The sequence below is a fragment of the Arctopsyche grandis genome, chromosome 3 (genome assembly GCF_051622035.1).
Source record: "Arctopsyche grandis isolate Sample6627 chromosome 3, ASM5162203v2, whole genome shotgun sequence".
In the NCBI taxonomy this organism is placed as follows: domain Eukaryota; kingdom Metazoa; phylum Arthropoda; class Insecta; order Trichoptera; family Hydropsychidae; genus Arctopsyche; species Arctopsyche grandis.
Window position 1 is genome coordinate 17,925,905 of NC_135357.1, and position 22,657 is coordinate 17,948,561.

Sequence of the window (22,657 nt, forward strand, 5' to 3'; positions counted from 1 at the left end):
TCCCAAACTGTAGTACGCGATCATTTTGAAGGTCTATTACTGACATTGACATCGTCTACTACTAAAAAACACATTTCAAAATTTTGAGAAATTAATTAATTTGAAACGAATCGACTGATTTTATTTTATATTTCATGTCTTCATAAATAAGGAAAATCCAAACTTTACAAGGGACGTGTTGTTAACTATAAAAAACACTTGACTGGAAAGTTTACAAAATTATTTTAGAAGGTACACACAAACTTTACTGACTCAAATAATACTTTTAAATGCTGAATGAAATCCTTTTTTCATCGGTGTTCAGATATTGCCGAATAATCTTAATAATAATTTTAGTTGGGAATGCTATCTAAAAGTTACACAATACATATATAATATGTACATTGTTATTTTTGTCACAATTGATGGTGTAGGTACTGATAAAATCTATTACTCTAAAAGGGTACGACCAATTTGTAAATTTGGGAAACTCTGATTTATATAATAATATATGTATGTATTTATAATAAATTAAATACTATGTTTGCTACTGATTTGAATTATATAAGTCAAAACTAATGATAATGACTTTGTCTATAGGTATTATTATGACAAGAATATAATGAGTAAAGTCCATGGGAAGAGGTACGCGTACAAGTTTGACTTTCACGGATTGATGGTGGCGTGTCAAGCACAAGCGGCTGGGGGCGCGGGTGGGTCAGGGGGCAGTGCTGGGGGCGCAGGGGGCGGCGCCGAGGCGCTGCTAGCTTTGCCGCCCCCAGGGACCGCGCCCCTGCTGCCGCCCCCATACTGGCCCTATCCCCCGACTGGCACATTTCCCTCGCACGGTGGACCCTACAACTGACTGCGGACCCGCGACGAGACGCCCCTGGCCGCGTTTCTTCACAGACCGGGTCGCTTGCTGGACTTGTCCCGAATCCACTTATTCCCATACAGACACTGAAATTACTCACAAATTACACTTTTTGAATTTCCTGCACATATTTACATCCATTATTAAATTGTTCTCGTTAATGCATTCTTATTGTTTACACAATATACTCTGAACGTGTATTTATTGAGTGGAAATTAAGTGCCAAAAAAAAAAACTAAGGAAGAGGACAGTTACAAAGTAAAAATAATGTTCCTGAAAAGTGTCGATATATTAAAATTTCGAAATACTTCAAAAATTAAGTAATTTTATTTATAGTGTACGTATGGTAGTGATATAATAGAATTATGCATGCATTTTGTCGCAATTTATGCGTCAGATGAAAGCTCCAAGGTTTCATTTTTTAATTACTTAATAGTCATAAGTATGAGCTTTATCGACGGCACATGTTTTATTTGAATCTTTCAAATGCCACGTGTTTTGAAGGCCGTCATGATGATAACCAGGCAAACCCGATCGTAACGTTGAAATACTTAGTAATCAGGATAATTTGAGGCTGACCTAAAAGATTTGCAGGTTTGACTGTAAACAAACATATGGTAAACAAATTTGTTAAGTTGGGTTCACACAAGTATCCTTTTGACGCTTGTGACGCTGTGTCCTTTTGACGCTGTCTTCTTGACGTTTGAGACGCTGTATCCGTTTGGCGCTTGAAATGCTGCGTCCTTTTGACGCTTATGACTAGACTGCGGATAGACACCGTGCTTTTTCCAGAAATCGGGGCGGCTTGGCTCTATTTACAAAGCTAGAGTACAAAAAAAAGGTTGGACGAACCTTTTACAACAATTGAACAATAGCATTTACAACAATTGAACAATAAACGGCGCGCTGTCTATCCGGCCACTACTTATGACGCTGCGTCATAAGTTGAGACGCTGTGTTCTTTTGGCGCTTGAGATATTGCGTCCTTTTGACGCTTGAGACGCTGCGTCATTTTGACGCTGCGTCTTTTTGACGTTTGGGATGCTGCATCTTTTTGACGCTTCAGATGCTGCGTTTCTTGATGCTTGAGACGCTGCGTCCTTTTGACGCTTGAAATGCTGCGGGTAAAACGATCTTCACTATTATGTTTTGCGACGCGATTCTAGACTCATATCTATTAATTCACAGTAACGCAATTCTAAAGTTGACGGCGTCCTTTAAAGGGCCTATTTATGATAATGGTTAAGGCAGTTTATTCAATTTATCTCACTACAGCTGTATATACTAGCATTAAATACTACCGTATCATCGCGATGGTTTCGTCTAAATCAGTCTACTGATTGCCGTTTATATGATGACATTGTTTGTATTATGTACAAAAGCCATTTCAGCGTTTTGGGTTTGAATATCAATCAGTTCATGGAGTGAGTTCGGTTTACCATACATATGATTGTCATCTAAGATTGGGCCTGGTGAATTTTGACGATATTGTGATGGCGAAGATCAACTCCATTCCTTATTATACGTAAATGAAGACTTCGTTCACGATAACTTACCGATAATCGGTGATAAACGTTACGTATTGTAATATACATAGGCTAATAATTTTATCTTTAATTTTTCATATTTTTTTATATGTTTTGAATACTCATAGTTATTGTATGTATGTATGTATGTATGTAATGTAGTTTTTATTGAATCGATTCGTTTTAATTCATTCCTCGTTTATTTGTAAAGTAGTATCTTAAGTTTTATATTAAAGTTGATAGTTTATTTTTAAAATTTGTTACGATGGTATAGTTATTTTTTTTGTTTAGGTTTTATCAATTTTGTATATTTTAAGAGAGCAGCTCGTAACTGATGTATCGTTCCTTTTTATCAAATGTTTCAATTTAATCGAATAATGATTATGTTTAAGATATTGCGACAGTACACGTGTTTATTTTAATTTATTTTTAGATGACTTAAACTTTAAATTATTTAGATAAATAATAGAATAGCATAAGCAGACATGGAAACGGAGAATATGTACTCATTTTTTGTATATTTAAACGTATTAAAAATGTATCTATGTTTTGTTGAATAAATCGTTAATTTTCATGTAATTTTATTTTAATGCTTAACGTGTTATTTTTTTTTTGTTGGCGTATGTGTGTTGAGAAAATTAAATTAGATAGAAAACATTTGAATTAATCATTTATTATTATTTTTGATTAACTATGATTTGTCATGTAAAATAACAGTATTTTTATTCCTATAATTAATTGATAATTTTAGAACCATATAGCACGTAACTATGTATTTAATTGGATGTCGATAGTTTATCATGCCATCACTATTATCACATACTTCCAATATAAGTCGTAATTGTTTCCCCAGCTTTTGCCATAAGATTACGCCTTATCCAAAGAAAAATATATTAGCTCTTGCAGTTTTTTTTCCATAGATTTGAGGGGCAGATAGGGCCGGCACGCAGAGCATACGGATGCGATGGTCCAAAAGACCCGTGGAAAGCCGGGGTGATTTTCCAACAAGTGAGGGTGGGCAGCGATAAGGTTAAATGGAGTAATCCCCACAGCAGGGATGCTGTTGACCAGAGGTCGAAATGGGTTGAAATAAATAAGAGCAGGGCACAATGGCGAGTGTCTTATTTGTAAAGCAGAGCCGTACTGGCCTTAATGCACTTCCTACCGCAAATTATGAGGCTTTGTTTCAATTTACGACCATACAAATTGTCACGAATTTGAAGCAGTTTTGATGATTGAATTTAATTTGTTTCTATTAAACAATTTTGACAAATATATGTAATAATTATTATAATTATGTACTGCCCTATTTGTATTATCAAACTTATAAATAATTATGAGATTGAACGTTTTCCCAGTGAAAAATGATAAAACTATTTAATCATTGCGCCCACTTGTTCTAGTTAGCATTGCGTTTAATTGTGCCCCAGTTACAAGCTTTAACGGTTGTGTTTATTGTTAGTTTTTAATGTTATCACAATTTCAAAGACAGCTATATATTATACATAGGTATAATACATACAGCTATATATAATACATATAATATACATACTAAAATAAGATTATATTTATAAGTATCGTTTTAGAAGTTTTATCCATTTTTGTATTTGGGGTGCGTAGAACTCTCGTTTCAAATGAATGTGCGAAGTCATTGACAAAATCAGTGTGTGTAATTGAAAGTGGGTAGCCGTGACGTCTTTCAATAGGATAATAGTACAAATAGGATGCTGTGATAAGGTGACCAGTGTGTTTTACTATTGTCCAGTGACAACTTCGCCATCCAGCAAGATGGTGGCAGTTGCGGCGATTCTGCTGGCGACAATTTTTCTAGCTCCTGTTCCTATACCAGCTCTTGCTTTTTCAGATCCATCACGTGAGTAGTTAACTAATTGAATGGTCATTAGATATTGCTTGATAATTGATTAATACCATTAGTGAAATTTAAATTTGAACGTCGAGAATAGTTCTTATGAATAGATGCTAATGCTATATACATACATATGTATGCTATATGTACAATAAATTTTTCATTCATACATCCACATACCGTTACACTGATTTTTAAGCCTCGTAAATCCACTTTTGTTGAAATATAATGAGAAAATCGAATTTCAAGCTCATTTATTAACTCACTATGGGCCGTCAAAACATACGCTGAGTTTTAATAAAACTTTATTCAAAGGTTGTCAGTCCAGCGTGTGTTTTTAAATTCTCCAAACTTCATACAAAAGTATTATTTAAAAGATTTAGTTTAAAATTTCATATATACCATACTAGCATATTTTTATCCAAAATATCAATGAAAAATTAAAAAAAAAATATATATATATATATATATCGATGGTGTAAGCTTGATTTTTTTTCTTAGAAATTGATCGATAATATTCCAAAATAATAATATTAAGAAAAGATTTTATATCTTCAGATATTGAAATATATATAAATTTTATACAAACTTAAATACAGCAATTATCATAGTGTGAGAAATACTGATCTGATAAATCATACGGTCGAAGACAACTATAAATAAGCTGTACTCTATTTGTCAATTTAATTGAATGAAAGGTTTAGGAGTTATATATGTTTGATTTACAAAACCTGCTACTTTTACCATTTTCGAAATTTTTCCTCAGAAAATTTTCGGAAAATTCAGGCGGTTCATTATGAGTTGATATACAAAGATGTACATCATTTTGGATTTACGAGGTTAAATATATATACATGCGTATGTAGTATATATTGTATACATGCTACATATATCTATAATATATACTACATATATCTTTAAAAACTTACGGCACATTTAACAAGATCCTAGAATCGAACCGGAAATATTTTTTTACTGGAAAGGAAAGATTTTATCATAAAAATATAATTTTGTATAATTACACATGTAAGGAAGTATGTGTATATATTTATAAACTCAAAGCTACAACTATTATGCTATTGTGAAAAATAATATAGGTTCTTTGAACTTCTCCCAATGCTAATGTACATACATAAAACGCTTGTTTATTCGTTTTATACTCGTTATTATCTAATTTGTTAGCATCATGTTTGATACATTGAAAAAATGATTACAATGATTTCGCACAAGTGAATCCTACAATTTCGTATGTAAATCGGGTTTATTAGGATACGACATGACCACGATACATAAATACATATGTATACATACATACATATATAAAATATCACACATGTAAAAAAATGCCATTAATCTTACGCCCATGCTGACACTTGTATACAAATGTACATATGTATATTCTGATCTAATCAATTAAACCACATTAGAATAAATAAAAATCCCCATTCATACACACGCATATATTTCCACTTCCGTCAAAAGTTATTGCAGATAGTGAATATCAGTATGCTGTTGGCAGAACAGCTACTATATTATCAAGAACTGCAGATGCACGAGAATAACTCTGAAATTCCTGTATATTTTATGTTTAATTAGGTTCATGCCATTTACGCGATTTTTTTTTCAGTAAATGTGATAAAAATATCTATATATGTACATACATATACGTATTATAAATGTGTGTAAATTAATTAATGAAAAAGATTTTTAGTTTTTATATTTATTTGAAATTACAATTCCACTTAGTTTCCTTCAAAGCAGTTATTTAAGGAAGTCACACAACACTCAAGACGGTTTTCACACTCTTCATAGCAGTGCTAGAACTCAGATACTTCTATAATCGCTTTCAGCTGGTTCGGCTACGACACTTTCAACGTTTCCCAATATCCCAAAATAGTGTCCTTTGAGGTGAATTTTCAATCTTGGGGAAAAGGAAAAAGTCAAAAGTTCTCGATGTTTGGCCTGAATCGAATGATCTATTTTCGAAGTATTTCAAGAACTTTTTGTTAAAAATATGCTGGTATACCGTTTGGTATTGAGGAACAGATTCCTTATGGGGGATCCATTCGCTATTAAAAAAGCTAATCGGAACACTTTTGATCTTGGATTTGCTCATTCTGCGAGGTTCATCTTCAATCGAGTCTCGGCCTTTCAAGAATGCTTTAAACCGCCTGAAAACTTGAGCTTTTGACGAAACACTGTCTCTTTTTACAAACCTCCTTTACGTTTCACTTACTATTACAATTAAGAGGACTTTTTTTATATCTCTTATCTCTTATCCGATCGTATTCATACTTTGCCATATTGCTCATTTTGGTCATCAATATAAGTTAAGGTATATTTTTACGCCATTATCGTTTTACACGGTGACGTTTTTGTCACTGAGGCTTTTTGAAGGTTAACAGAAGTTTCTGTCGCATTGTGCCCAAGTCTGAAGCAGAACTTAAAAACGCACAGTTGCATAATTTGCAACTCATTTGTTATTTATTTTTGTTTCATTCTATTCGTCAAAAATTTGTGATCTGATTTTGAACCACTAATTTCCACTCTTTAGATATCTTTGATATTTTACCGACATACTACATACGACATAGCTAACATTGAATTAAAATAATGAATCCGATATGAAGCTAGTGGAGTTTAATCAGTAACGAACTCATTAAAATGTACATCGGAATCGGTGTCAGATCAAGGCGATGACAGCTAGATATTCATACGTGGCTTTCTACCGCCCCCTTTGCAACTCTCAGTATAAATGGGTGTTCGATATTATAACTAGAGGTAGGATAGTCACAGTGCTATCCATTGTTCGGCAAACCTTTAACAATGCATTTACAACCTTTGAACAATACACGGCCCCCTCAGACTCCGGTGACTAGTTATAACTATACATAGGCGCGGGGCCGTACTTTTCCAGGAAAGGGCAAACTACAAAGCTAGAGAGCAAAAAAAAGGTTTACCAAAGGAATGAACAATGGGGTGCAGGGTAGCGCCGAAGCTTGGTTATAACAGTTACTACTTTATTCACACTATCTCATATACACTTTGTAATACAGACTTTCATACTTTCTATTTTTTAGTTTAATTGATATATGTATATGTATATACATAATAATAAATATGTTTATAAATTTGAATCAATATTTTCCGTGTTTAAATACGAGTACTGATATTTTTGTGCAAATATAAACAATAATTTTACATTTAAATTAAAACACACTATATTATAATTAAAGGTTAAATAATCTAAAAATGTATGAAATTTTTTCGAAGACTTTTAAATTATAAAGAGTACGATTACCGATGCAGTGCAAACGATCGACAAGCGCCAGACAGACTGAACCACAGATTAACAAAACGTGTATCTTATGCGTGCGCACTGCTCGCACTTACACTAAGCGAAATCTACCCGAAGTCCCGACATACCTACCCTGTATACGTTCTGTGCTTCTGATACTTTAGTTCCGAATTTTGCCTTATTAAACTCGCCAGAAAGATCCAACTCAATTTTAATAATTGCATCTGTGCACATCGAAAGGTTACTCGTCATCTGATGTGCAATCTATCATTCGTGAAGTCGAGAATTGCGTTTAAAGCAGTCATCCAGTTAATCTGTGGTTCAGTCTGTCTGGCTCTTTTCGATCTTTTGCACCAAACCCACGATTACATATGTACACGTGCGACATATCACATATTTTTTAATCACTCATAAAATGTTATCTATGTTATATATTTTTTTCTATATTTATGTATATGAATATGTTCATATATGTATGTATGTACATATGTATTATATAATACTTATGTACTACATATGTATTATATAATACTTACATAATACCAGAAGTTGGTGTTAGATCCAAGTCATGGCCAAGAAGAGCGATGTGTCATATTGTTTAATCTGACATAATATCTGTAAATTTGTCCCGGGATCCTTGAGCTTCACTTCTTACAATAATCGTTGTTGATACGTCTTTGTATTTTGGTTAAGAATTGTCGCCTTCAATAGTCGTCTTCCTGTCTCTCACGTACATATGTGTTCAACCAGATTTATTACGGAATGATTGGGAGAGCCATTATACGCCAGAAGTAAATCCAATCAAATCTGGGTTTCTTTTATAAATTTCAATGAATTACGTCTTCGACCATTGTTCAGATATTGAGGCGATCAAATAAATAAACGAAAATGTCATTCATGATAATTGTTTGACATATAGCGGAGAATGTCATTTTCGTATGATTTCAAACATTAGAATTAGTTTTTTTTTAATTATACTTCAGCACCCAGTGGATCTGCAAAAGAGACTAAAGCCAAAGCACCATGGAATGCAACTTACACTGACTTTCTGAAAAGAACTTTGTTAGTGGGTTACGATAAATTTGCAAGACCATCTCATCATCAATTGACCACTAATGTATCATTAGGACTTTCCGTTTATCATGTTGATCTGGACGACTTGTCAGGTGTTATGACCGTTCATGGTTGGGTTAAATTGGTAATTTATTTTACTTTCTACTTGTTTCATTTTAATTAATTCACTTTTATTTTATTTAAATCTATATTTATTATACAGGCATGGAACGACGAAAAATTAAAATGGAATTCTTCGGAGTTTGGTGGATTACGCAATTTGCATGTAGCAGATCACGAAATCTGGCAACCTGATATCGTTCAATACAATAGGTACTATCATAGGAGGAAATTTTTACATTAATCATCACTATGTACCAAATTAAGGTGGCCATTTGTACTGGTTTTACCCAGTGGTGTCACCCTAATGGTTTTCATGGTTTTACGGAAACCCGTTGTTAAACATCAAAAGTTTCCGGAAACCCGTTGTTAGAAATCTAAAAATTCTTATAATTTTTGTCAAAAATTATTCAAATCTTTAAATTGTTTTCGGCGATTACTACTTCAAAAAGGTCACAGTATATTACATATAGCAGGTAAAGAGAAAATATCTTTTTTTCCGTTATGCACAAACAAAACTAACTGTTTAAAACTAAATGTGTCTGCGGTCTCTACTCGAAACTATCCTTCCTAGTAATATACAAAGAGAAGCTTGATAGAAAATAGATGTAGATTTACACCAAATAGTAATTAATATAATTCATAAATTATATATTATCTAAATATTAGAAAATAATCAATTCATTAATTAATTTAAAATATTAATGTTTTTGAGTATTTTATAGAAGTATGCATGGTTTTATGCTTTTAAAGGTTCTTTTATATTATATATGGTATGATTTTATTTAGTTAATTTTCTTTCATTTTACTTTAGTTTTGAGATTTTAAAATTTCCAGCTCTTTGGAAGCCTGCGAACACGTACTTGAAGATTATCAAAAATTTAAATTAGTAACGTAAAATTATCAACTTACACTAGTGAATTCAAATTTAACAGCTAGTGGATTTATACAAACAATCATTTGAAATATTAAAAATTCAAGTACATAATATGTATATTAGAAGAAATTTCATCCAAGCCACTATTACGTAAAAAAATTGGAAACCCGTTGTTCCAAAATTGGAGTGACATCATTGGTTTTACCAGGACAATATTGATTTTTTGAGTATCTGTCCTGGCAGAATCCTTGGGCTGGGTCTGTTTATAAATATTGAAATAGATTTTTTTATTTTCATAAATATGCACCCTGATGCATGATTTACAAACGTTCATGAACGTTTTTTTAATAACTTTAAATAAATAATGAATATTTAGAAACATTCTTTTGAAAAAAATGTCCTGGTTTTGTCACTTAATCTAAAACAAGTAAAATGGTCACCTTATACTAAATGTTCTTTCATTTGTTTATAATGTACGGAATATATCATAGAAAAGTGTCTTTTTAGTATTACAAACTGCAATACTACCGAAAAAAATACATTTCTTATTAAAATTTAAGACAAAATATATTTTATATCAATTATTATTTAGTGCATCTGGAAACACAGTGGATCAATTTGGAAATACACATTGTATAGTGAGTGAAAATGGTAGTGTAATTTGGGTGCCACCAGCTAAATTGACATCATTTTGCACTATGGATTTAAGACGCTGGCCACAAGATGAACAAATATGCAATTTCACATTCGGCTCTTGGACATATGACGGTATTCAGATCAATATCGAGACTAGCGATCTTTACGACTTGGAAAGTAATGTAAAAACTCCTGTCACTTTGCACTTGACCAATATTGAAAATATACATGTGTATCACATTTGTCACGCCGTAAAAGTATATTTTATTGTTTTCAGAATGATTATTTGATTGAAAGCGGGGAATGGGAAATGATAAACATTTCTCAGCAGCGCTATGAGAAATTTTATTCATGCTGTCCGGATGCACCTTATGTGAGTGTAGATTATGCGGTGCATGTGAGACGACGTGGAGGTGGAAGTCTTCGATCTGCTCTTATGCGTACCCCAGCAGCGGTGTCTACTTTAATGGCGTTATTGTCTCATTGTCTTCCTCCTTCATCACCAAGGTTGCCTTTGGCTGCTGCTCCACCGACTCTTCTCTCGATAGCCCTTCTCTACTTGGGGCATAGACTACCAGCTTCTATGTATACTCCAAATATAGGTAAAACAACTAATAGTATACTCGTATCCCCTATTATGTTGATTTGGCAGGGTGGATTATTGAAAGCATACATATGTTCATATATTATTCAGTTTTAATATATGCGAAAGTTAATGCTATGAGATAGCACAATGTAAATTGTCTAAATTAAAAGGTATATTTTTGTTTAAAGCATGCAATTGTAATAGATTGAGCTATTTACAATAAAAACTCAGTATTCTGGTCATCAAATATTGTGACTTTTTTATGTGATCAACAAATCATATAGTAATCTGAATGCTAATATTTCGAACATATTTAATCGAATATTATTATCTGCAAGCCTAAATGACATTCTATTAAATATCATGTTTTTGTTATAGTGATGTTTTACAGCATATGTTTATATTTGACTTGTTTATCTGGAGTGGTGTCAGTTATTGTAATCAACATGGTATTGTCTCGTCGTGCTTTGCCATGGAACATTAGACGAGCATTGAGTTCACGTGCCGTAAAGTGTTTGCGTCTGCCAAAAATTGAAGAAAATGTTAGTATCTTTATATTATAAGTTATTTCAGATCTAATTATTTAGTTGTATTAAAATTTTATTTTGTTTAATAGTCTACTAGTGAAGAGTTGCAGAATACCATTGGAGGTGGAAGTGGGATTGGTGTAGCAGAAGAAGGCGCTCGTATTCTGTCAGGGTCTCCGGCTCCAGCTAGGGATTGGTTGGCTTTGGCCACTGCCATTGATCGCATAGTTTTCATAATAATTTTGATTATATTCGTCATTGTATCCATCGTTTATAGTTGTTGAACTTTAAATGATAATTTTGTAATTTATTTACAGTCTAATCACTACATACTTAAGATACATGAAAATAAATTTTTGTCCTTTTTGTTATATTTTTAGATGTTCTTAAAATGCTCAGCATATGTTGATTTGCAATTTTTGTATATTTTTAAAGAAGAAATGTTTTAAACATAAGCTTATGACTTTTTGTGTTCAATAATATTTATTATATGTTTTTTCTATTACAATGTATGAATTAATAAATGGTCGAAATCCTTTGGATACAATTGTATTGATTTTAACCCAAATCAACCTCATTAAAAACTTTTTTTTCCATTGAATAGGTTTATATCGTCATTGATTCTACAAAACCTGTTATGTATGTATGTTTGTACATTATTGGTTAACTTTGAATTAGGGGAATCATGGGATTAATTATTTTACCATATCTATTTTATGTTTGAAGTCGCCAAAATATAAAAATTATAAATGAGAGCTAAAAATTGCATATGTATGAATTGTTCAATGATAATAATCAAATTTCATAATCCGAATATTATTAAGAAATACAGCTGAAATCGGTATAAATAAAATATTTTAAATTTAATTATTGACTTATTTCCCACTATACATATAGGACATTTCGTTTTCCAATTATATTCAAACAAACCATAATTTGGTATTAACAACTATGGTTATGTGTATGTATATGTATAAAAAATAAAATAAAATAAAAAATTATTATTCATATGTACATATGTTTACTATAATTGTAATTGTTTTTAGGTACATACCGGGTTTTGTAAGCAAAAACAATGATATGAAAATAGAAGGTGATGATAATCACCATTTAAAATATAGAATCAAAATAAAACAGTTAACCAAAAATAATACATACAATCTCTATACATATATATAAAAACCGATGTTTGTCTGTCTGTCTGTCACGTATGCGTTCCTATACCATTCAACCGATTGCGATGAAACTTACATGAGTTATTGTGTGCATGCCCGCGATGGTTTCTGTAAATAAAAATGGCCCAAAAACAGGAATGGGAACGGGAAAACAGGGATGAGTGGTATTGCAACGCAATAATTTCGAATGTGTTCGCGTCGCCACCTGCTTTGTTAGGGTAAAATAAACAAACGATTGAATCATTTCAAATGTATTCGCCGCCTGCGTTTTTCCAACAAATTATCATTACTGTAATTTAATTTGATTATTAAGTATAATTTTTTTTTGATTTTTAAATGCATTTTATTATTACTGAATTATTTTTACAATACATCATATATCTATTTGAATAGCTACTGATCTATTGATCATTTTCTATTTTACAATTTTAATTTAATTTTGATAGTAATCATAGTATTATATTATTCTAATGTTAATGTACAGCATATTAGGAAAAAGAGCTCAAAAACCTTTTTACAATTCCTATAAATGCTCATAATACATCTAATACATGATTTTAATCAAAGACTCGACGATCTAAAGCAAATCATTAATTTGAAACTGAAACATTCACTTATCGAAACACATCGAGAAACGGGAATGGGAACAGGAACGGGAATCGCATGCGTTATTGTGGCAATGCAACGCATGCCGGATTCAGCTAGTCTATATATATATAAAAACGATCGGCTAAGAGATAAAAATGACCACTGACACGAAAGCCATGTGAAACGTAAAGGAGGAATGTAAAAATGAATGTCTGTGTGTGTGTGTGTCTCGAATAGGCTCCTGAACCACTGAACCGATTACGATGGAACTTTCAGAATTTGTTGTATGCATGTCCGGGAAGATTACTGTGAAAAAAAAACGGGAACGGAAACGGGAAAAACGGGAATGAGTGTCATTGCAACGCAATAATTTCAAATGTGTTCGATTCCTGCGTTTTTCCGACAAATGGGAACGGGAAGGAGAATGAGAACGGGAACGGGAACGGGAACGAGAATGGGAACGGGAGCGGGAACGGTAACGGGAGTTGCATGCGTTATTATGGAATTGCAACGTATGCCGGGGTTCAGCTAGCTAATTCATAAAAAAAAGAAAATTATACAAGTTTATATAATGTTCTAAGATGGAAATTTGTCAAATAATCATTTCAAATAGAACAAATACATGAAAATAAATGACACAAAAAAAAAATTATAAATTTTCAGGCTAAATTATTATATAGAAGACATTTTGTAATTTTAATTTTTTTACTATAATTTGTGATATTTCGTAATATATTTGAATAAAATTCATCAACTTGATACAAAGACTTTAATTCGTTTTGTTTAATTTAATAAACCAAAAATAAAATGTATTAAATGTAAAAATTAAGTAAAGTTTAATGTTATACAAAAAGTGTTATTTAAAAATATTGAAACCAATGCTTGCAAATGATTTGACAATCAGTTGCATATAATATTTGTTATTATGTATGAACATATACGATTTCGTTTATCGTTGGAGAGTAAACGCCCCTTTTATTTCTATAGTTCAGTATGCACCATACCGCATAGTGATTAAATCATCTCGCATCTTCATCTAAGCGTTCTAAAATGTATAAATTAACATTGTTCTTAACCATAATTTACGCTGTGTTTGCAAGGAAACCTACAGAGAAAATATGGGTACCAGATGTGAATTTTGAAAACCCTGAAAATTGGAGTCCCAAGCGAGTTCCATGTTCAAGTGACAGAATAATGTATTCAAACGTATTTGACGAGGAAATTCATTTAACCAAAAATGACATCGAAGTGAGAGAAATTATCCTACCATTACAAGGGAGTATAAAATTGAAACAAGTCGGAGTAATAAAATTGACTGATGCATCAGATAAATTTCCAGACTGTAAAGGAGAAGATTTAGTATTTAAGAAAAACATTAAAGAGCCGTATTTTTTTTTCTTTACACGTGAATATTATATCATGTTTATGTGTTCATATTGATTTGTATGATTATATTTCCAGGTGGATGTTGTCTAGTAATTGGAAGTCAGTTGATATTGCAGAAGTAAACAAAGCTGTCCCTCATTATGAACGACTACCTTGCCAAGATGATGGAGTTATTTTTCCCCATAACAAGACGTTTGTTTTGCAAATGCCCCATAGATTACAGAATGTTAAAAGTATAGGAGATGAATTTATAAAGGTATATATTATGTGTAAAATAAAATTTACTTTCAATATAATATCTACATATATGTATGTGTGTATTTGGAAAGTTCTTTCTAACCAAAATTAATATTATAAGTGTTTGTGATAATTATAATATAATTTTATTATAATGTGTAGGAAACGGAACCATTGCAGTTGTATGATATATTTCAAGAAAATCCATTGGTTTTTCAAGAAATTGAAACTGAGGTTTCACCATCAGTAATGCTTTCTTCAAATTCAAAAATAAAGACCTGTTCTATTAGAGAATCTTGTCCTTGCCAAACCAAAAGCATTCCGAGTGAACTGTGTTTAAATGAAATTAAGAGTTGTCCTCCATTGGAATGTTTAAATCCAGTCATTCCGAAAAATCACTGTTGTGAAATTTGTGGTTTGTAATTACAATTAATTAAAGTGAATATGTACATATTATGAAATTTATTGAAATTTTGTATATTACACAGGTGGAGTTTTACTGTTCAACCAGCAAAAAGACTTTAATGTGGGTCTATTACAAAAAGAAATTGAAGAAAAAATAGATGAGTGGAAAATAAAAGGCATCCAATGGCATGTAGGTACTGTAAGTGAAAACGAAGATACCTATAATATACAAATTGTTATCGTTGAAAATTCTTTATATGATGGCCGAAGTGTGGACTTGGCAAAACGATTAAAACAATATTTTGCCGGACGTAAGTAGAAATTAAATTAATTAATTAATTAAAATTGAATATAAAATTGAAAGACTTCTCTTAGGTAAATCTATTATTTTCTAATTTATATAGACCTACATATGTACATATGTATATAGAACCACATGTTACTACAGTAACATGTGGTAACCTGTAAAGTTATTGTAAGATGATTGAAATTAAATAATAACTATAAAATAAGTATACAAAGCATTTTCACTTCAGGTTTGAACTTCACGAATAACGTCATGGTCTCTGGAATGCCATGGAGTGAAACTAAAGGTGGTTGGGAGGGTTTGATAATGCTTTTTGTTGTGGCAATTTTCTTTGCAGGACTTTTAATGTATTACTATTCACCATCTGATATTATTAGCGCTCGTCCGTTCAGGTAATATTTTTGAACTTTTTGATGTTCTTGTTAGTGATAATTGATTGAAAATAATTCTATCTATATTTAAATGATAAAGACCATTGGGATTTGCTCGTTTTGAAAATCGTTCCCGCGAAGGCAGTTTGATGCTAGGAGTATCACAACTTTCTTTGGACAAAGCATTTGATAATCCACTGTATGATAAGAATACGGTAAGAAAATAATAATAAAAAACTGAAAATTATTATATACAAATACATGTATGTATATGTGTATATACTGTTCATAATTAATATATTAGTAATTTATTTTTAGGCTAGATCAACAGAAGATGTTAAATTTAAGGAAGAGCCATTAAATGAATCTGATACTGAAGAAGAGCTAGTGGATCCAATTTCAGAAAAGGAAAACTTATAATTATTTAAAAATGGAAATTTCAAGCTTAATTTTTTCTGAATATATAAATTTTAAATAACATATGTAGTTCAAAAATTTATTCCTGTATTATGTAATAGGTATAGTGAATTAAATAAACTAATATTTGATTATATAAAACATCATTAATATATTTAAATATTTGTAGAAGTGAAATCAAATTTACTGTAAGAAAGGCTTTTATTTTAATGAAATAATAACAATAATATTATATTGCGAGAATAAAATTTGTAAATAGACAGTATTATTAAAATATATAATACATACATACATATATTGATTTATGTTAGAATTATAAGTGATAGAGACAAATCATTTAGTTTTGCTGCTGCAGCTACTAACAGATGATATTTCATTTGTATCGCCAGATTGGGTTAATCTTTCTTTATTTTGAACATCTTTTAAGGAAACTTTTTTAATTTTGCGTTTCTTTTGACCGTCATCAATAATTTTAAATTCTGAATTTGAATTTTCACCTTCTTTATTTATTTTTTTATTATTCTCATTGACTAAACTACTTTGGAGTTGCTTCAGAAATTCAGCAGCTACAGACGAAACTTCAGTAGGACCCGGTGATTGAGTTGAAAGACAATCGGTAACTGCAAATACTAGATCCTTAATTGTCTCAACGTCACAATCCGTCTCATCTAAAATTTAATACATTTAAATTAAAAAAAACTTATTTCAGGATTGTAAAACATGTTAAAATATGTATACCTTGCATTATTTCTAATATACTGTCAATATCGATTTTATGTGTCGCAAAGTAAGGAGCAATATCAATCAAAGCTGCTACAGCTACGTCTATGGCTCCGGTGTCTTCAGACGTTACTCCCGCATCTAACAGCCCTTTTATAACATATTGAAATTCCTTAGCAGCTTTTTCTTTTAATTTGTCTATTTCAAGATTTGTAGTCACGTCATCTCCTAACTAAATATGTAATGACAACACACATTAAATTAAAAGTGATACTTTTAAAATTATGTATTTAATTATTATGTAAAACATCTATACATTGAATTTAGTGATTTGATTTAGAATTTCAGCAATAGAATGTTTGCATCTTTCATTTTGTTCATTTATACTTCTATCTGATTTACTTGAATTGAGTTTTTCGAAAATAGTGTCTGCTGCTTGATTCACGTTAACTTTTCTAAAATATTTTGAGAATAAAATTAATTTACATATACATATATTGTCTTAAATTAAAAGTACTAATACTTACCCTTCAATTAATGATGGTAAAATTTCACCCATAGCTTTCATTAATTCAATTTCACAAACGTTATATGAAAATTGTCTTACACTGATTTCATTTAGTTCTTTTGCCAAAGACATTGCAATGAATCTGCATATTTTTATTATAAATGTGGAAAATTATTGATTGTTAAAATTTTTTATTATATTTATATATAAATATATACATATATGTGTACTATACCTAGTATTCGAAAAGTCTAATGGTAATTCTGAAGGTGGTGGGGTATCTATAATAGATACTTGCGACGAATCATTTATGGGAGGTAAAATTGGTGATTTATATGGTTTCAATTTTAATCTATGAAGCTCTGTTCTCAAATCCTGAAAGACAAAAAAAGTCAAAATAATTCGAATTAAATCTAATTGAATTTACATAAATGCTTACTGAAAGAGTTTAGTGAGCTTAGAATTATCACAACGTAAATACGTACATTTTTTAAAATCAGAACATTAACGCTTAATATACATTTTATTATTAGGTTAAATAAACATTTATATCTAACATTGATACCTCAATTTTTTTCTGTTTTTCTTTGTTTACGCACCGTAGTCTGGTAAGATCTTTTTTATAAACTTGTTCAAGATCGTCTGCCAACGCAATATTTGATTTTTTAAATTCCTAACAACAAAAACAAAAACTAAAAACACATCTAAATAAAATACACGTTTTATAAAATACTTATTATATTATGTGCACTTTGTTCGAGAATAGTTGAGTCTGCAACATCGTCGCAGTACGTAATTTCGATATGTGTTCTTGTATTGCACGACAGTATTGTCTCTCTAGTTCTTCTTGTTTTTTCTACAAAAATTCATAAAAATTAATTTGAAGAAATGTTAAAATGACAACTCAATGGAAATAATTATTATATAAATTAAAATAAACTATTAACCTTCCATTGATTAAGCTGATCGACCATATCACTTGTCAAACCAGTAGCTGATGTCAATTTAAATTGATTTACCATGCATTCAAGTACGCTATCTAGTATTTTAGAAGCTTCTCTCTTCGCATTTTCGTAACTGAGAATGGAAAGTTTTTGTGAAAGACCAAGTTTGTGCTCTAAAACATTTTGTATTCTTTTTTTCAGGTCAATAATGCGTTGATTCATGTATGTGCAATCTCCTTTCATATGTTCTAGATGTTCTTTACTCATACTAAAATATGTATAAGTGAATGTAAAAGTTTCTGCACAAAAAAAAGTGTTATAACTAAGAAGTAATCCAATTTTCAAGAACTCATATATCTGGAATGGTATTCATTTATTTACTGACATGTGGCAATTCATCAACTTCTTTTATTAATACTAATTTAGTTTTGGTTTCAAATACACATAGTGATTACAGAATTAATATACATGTCACATATTGTACACTATTTGACATACTTATATAATTTTCTCTGTTCTTCAGCTTCACTGAGTAATTGTTGAACCCGTTGTTGAAGAGCTTCAATTGCTGATGCAGGAAATATTATAGCTTCTTTGCCAGTTCTTAATTCTTCGAGAGCATTAAATCTGCACTGATCAGCACTTAGAATAACAACACAATCTATATCGTTCAGTTCGAGTTGCTTTTCTTCCTGTATGGAATATTAAAACAAATTAAAGAAACCATTCTCATATAATAAGTTAAGAAAGTACATACATACATACATATGTATATGTATGTACATACATATTTTCATTACACAACACTCACTAATAATTTATTTAAATTATTTTTTCTTCTTTCTAATTCCATCGACATTTCATCAATTTCCACGTTTTTATCGAGTATAGCTTTTACAGCAATATTAATTAATCTTTCTTGTTCTTTAATATCAAATTCTAATTGAAACCTGATTCAATATGAAAAAAAAAACTTTTACTGTAAAATCTGTATTACATTACATATATAAATATACATATATAAAATAATTACCTAACTGATCTGAGTTGTACTGTTTCTTCGAAGACTTGCGGATCGCAACCCGGAGGACACAAATTAGAATCCAATCTTATACGTGTAGTATCTCGATCACCATCAATAGAACTATCAGCTTCATCTGATGATGTAGATTTGGATGATAATGAATCTTAAAATATAAGAATACATAAAATTGAATAACTTCATAAACACATATGTACATAGACTTTTAATGATTTTAGGATGATTTTAAGTACCAGATGATTTAGATTTCTTTCTGAAAACTCTTTTTAAAAATGCAGAATATTGACTTTTATCTACAATATTCCTTAATTGAATAAACAAATCTTTTTTTTGCGCCATATAAGTAGTAATAATTGATTTTCGACTGTCTATTTCTTTTTGTAAAACAGTTAGTTGATTGTTCATCATTTTTAACTGAAATATCAATACAAACATATCTCATTTAAATACTATATCATACGAAACACCTGAAATTATGTAGTTTAATTTTTCTATATCATAAAGTGGAAATGTGAAATTGATGAATTTTAATCATAAATATAAATATACATATAAGATATTGTTGAAGAAAATATTTTACTTCGGTTAGAGTTTCTTGGACGCTTTGAGATAACTTGATTTCATCGCATTCATATGAATCCAGAATCAATTTTTCTTGAGTAAGACGTAGTAAATGAAGTCGTAGAAATTGTGCGTTTAGTACTATTCTTTCACGTGACTGTCTGCTTACCTTTAAACCATTTTCCCATTTTTCAATTAATTGTTTCATACCTCTAAGTACGTCATCTTGTTCCACCAATAACCTGTTCAAGTGATGTATAGAAGAACATTTACATACATTCATACATATGTATGTATATATGTACATATGCAGTTGTAGTACATATATACATATGTAGTTATAAAAGACTAAACAATTTTTTAAAGTATGCAAATGGGAAAATTGACATGAAAATTAATTTAGCATTACACAGAAATATGTCTTTCACGACGATCTACTTTATTTCCATTATCAGGATTATCTGCATGACTCATTTCATCATTCCATGAATCTATAAACATAATATGTATTACAGTAAAATTTCATTTTGCAGTTGAATTATTTGTTGCTAAAATAAATGTGTATAAAATAAATATACCTTCATCTTCTGTATTCGATGTAACATCTGTTGCAGTATTTTTTAATAAATTATATTTTATCTAAAAATTCAATTACGGAAAAGAAATATATAAATAAATTGATGTTAAATTATAAATGTATTTATCGGTGTTATATTATAAATGGAATTTACCTCTAGATTTTTTTCGGGATATTCTAAATCATTGTTAATCGACGGTGGTGGGAATGATAAAAGAGAAACACATTCTGATGGCAATGATGATATAATATAGGTAAGTGTCTCAGTAAAGGTATGAAATTTTTTTACAAGCTCAGATTTATGAGTCCTTAATGAGATTAAGGAATTATTAAAATCATGTTGAATATCGAAAATCTATAATATTATAAATAAGTAAATGAAATACAACTGTGAATTTAATATACCTAAACATAGGATATTTTTTTACAAGGTTAATTTATTACATAAACATACATATTTATGTACACTTACTTGTTTTCGTGTGGTGAACATGTCCAAAAGTATTTTATATTTGGATATAATTGGTATTGTTTCGAGCTTGCTTTTAAGATAATACTCTCCTAATTTTACATCACCTTGACTTTCAAAATCTTGAACCTCGTTTTCCGCATATTTTTTTTTCAAATGTCCCTGCCACTAAAATTTATTTGATATTATTTGATATTTTTTTGTAATTATACTTAGTTTTCACATTCGTGACCAATTTTATAAATTTTTAACCACTACATTACATTAATTAAATCAACACTGTCTTACTTGGATTTCTTGAAAACGCTTTCTTTCAAGTCGTTGTAAATAATTACGTAAAGCTTTTGTCAAAGTGTGTGGTGGTTGCGAAGATGTTAAAAGATTCTGCATTATAGCCGTTGAATATAAATTAGATGAAAATCTTCTAGTTAAATCATCATCAATTTTGTCTAATTCTTCTGATTTACTAAATAAATTGAATTAAATTAACTTTTGACGTTACATTTATAGATATATTATTTATCAAATAATACTTTAAATATATTATATTAGTCAAGAACTAACCACAAAACCTCAATTAATCCATTCGTTCTTAAGCATGAAATTGAGAGTACATTTTATAGACCATTATGATGTATTTATTATACATACATATGTATATACAAATATGCAAAAAAGATGAAACAAGGAAATGATATAATCAAATTTGAAATTTAGCGACTTACTGCAATTGCTTTTTGGGTTTTGTTAGTTGTTTTTGAATGTAAGCGAAGTTACTTAAAAAATCACTGGGAAGCTTTTTTTGCCGAATGATTTTTACAGTTAAGTTATCATCTCTGAAAGCCAATAGATAATATAAATATATGCAATATTAAGAAATAGTTTTATAAAAGACCGCATATTGAATAAATAATTCGTACAAAATTGAATTAATTTGAAAAGGGAAGGTGTCCAAAGGTTCAATATTTCGAGCTATCATTTTTTTGAGGCTTAAGTTGGATACCTCCAATGTATAAGCTAGGCGTCGACGAACAGAAGACATTTTTTGCATAATTTCGCATGTTAAATTATCCTGTACTTTTGGGTGTTCTTGCATTTGAATTTGTTGTCTTGTGGGCAATAAATTATTTCTAGAGTGATATTAAATGGGTTGAAACATTAAATTCATGGATTTGATTATCTAGTAAATGTTGTTTAGTTTGATTACTTTTCGAGCAAATCCTCAATTTCAAGTTTTAAAGCATTCAACTGATTTATTATTCCATCTTTGTGTAATGATATTGCACACATTAAAGCATTTCTTTCTTTTTCTTGAATGAATTCTTCGTGGGATAAAGTTGGGTCTCCGTTTTCAAATATGCATGCAAAGGTATCAGTCTGCAAATGAAAACAAACACGAAATTTTAATTATTACTCGATGGATATGTTAATTTGATTGGGATTTTATTATATGACAATACAACGAAAATTTCACTGTTCGTATTTTCCATAACCGATTCCTCCATCGGAATATTAAAATTTAGTTCAAATGAAAATATGTTTCCATCATCACCAGCGGTATAAAGAAATCTAGAAATTCAATGCATATTAAATGTTTCAAATATATG

At 30.3% G+C, this 22,657-nt stretch overlaps 3 protein-coding genes across 4 annotated transcripts in view; all 3 read left to right on the top strand.

The window, feature by feature from the left end:
• LOC143909139 (DNA-binding protein D-ETS-6-like) overlaps positions 1-2,955 on the top strand; it is a 32,332-nt gene extending 29,377 nt beyond the window's left edge. Inside the window, exon 5 of the mRNA XM_077427040.1 lies at positions 580-2,955. Within this exon, the coding sequence (XP_077283166.1) occupies positions 580-844 (265 nt within the window). The 3' untranslated portion in view covers positions 845-2,955. The remainder of the gene's footprint in view (positions 1-579) is intronic.
• A 1,043-nt stretch (positions 2,956-3,998) lies between these two features.
• LOC143923034 (acetylcholine receptor subunit alpha-like 1) lies at positions 3,999-11,888 on the top strand. Of its 2 annotated transcripts, XM_077446505.1 has the most exons (8): positions 3,999-4,058; positions 4,145-4,252; positions 8,528-8,742; positions 8,821-8,930; positions 10,187-10,412; positions 10,508-10,832; positions 11,195-11,358; positions 11,433-11,888. In XM_077446505.1, coding segments are annotated over exons 1-8 (1,344 nt in total). In that variant the 5' UTR covers positions 3,999-4,057; the 3' UTR covers positions 11,628-11,888. The 2 variants fall into 2 exon arrangements, with proteins under 2 accessions (XP_077302631.1, XP_077302632.1); XM_077446506.1 differs by having other exon boundaries at positions 4,031-4,252.
• A 2,153-nt stretch (positions 11,889-14,041) lies between these two features.
• Positions 14,042-16,519, top strand: Amnionless (amnion associated transmembrane protein). The gene is made up of 7 exons (XM_077428458.1): positions 14,042-14,491; positions 14,568-14,748; positions 14,892-15,144; positions 15,218-15,445; positions 15,671-15,833; positions 15,913-16,027; positions 16,131-16,519. Exons 1-7 carry the CDS (start codon positions 14,157-14,159, stop codon positions 16,230-16,232), a joined length of 1,377 nt encoding a protein of 458 aa, XP_077284584.1. The 5' UTR covers positions 14,042-14,156; the 3' UTR covers positions 16,233-16,519.
• The last annotated feature ends 6,138 nt before the right edge of the window (positions 16,520-22,657 follow it).

What these genes read in the sequence shown, in the direction of transcription:
- LOC143923034 (XM_077446505.1), top strand. An exon ending in TTCATGGTTGGGTTAAATTG is followed by an intron (nt 8,743 to 8,820) that starts GTAATTTATTTT and finishes TTTATTATACAG; the next exon opens with GCATGGAACGACGAAAAATT. An exon ending in TGCCAAAAATTGAAGAAAAT is followed by an intron (nt 11,359 to 11,432) that starts GTTAGTATCTTT and finishes TTTGTTTAATAG; the next exon opens with TCTACTAGTGAAGAGTTGCA.
- Amnionless (XM_077428458.1), top strand. Translation starts at nt 14,157, where the DNA reads ATGTATAAATTAACATTGTTCTTAACCATAATTTACGCTGTGTTTGCA. An exon ending in AAGAAAAACATTAAAGAGCC is followed by an intron (nt 14,492 to 14,567) that starts GTATTTTTTTTT and finishes TTATATTTCCAG; the next exon opens with GTGGATGTTGTCTAGTAATT. An exon ending in ATTAGCGCTCGTCCGTTCAG is followed by an intron (nt 15,834 to 15,912) that starts GTAATATTTTTG and finishes TAAATGATAAAG; the next exon opens with ACCATTGGGATTTGCTCGTT.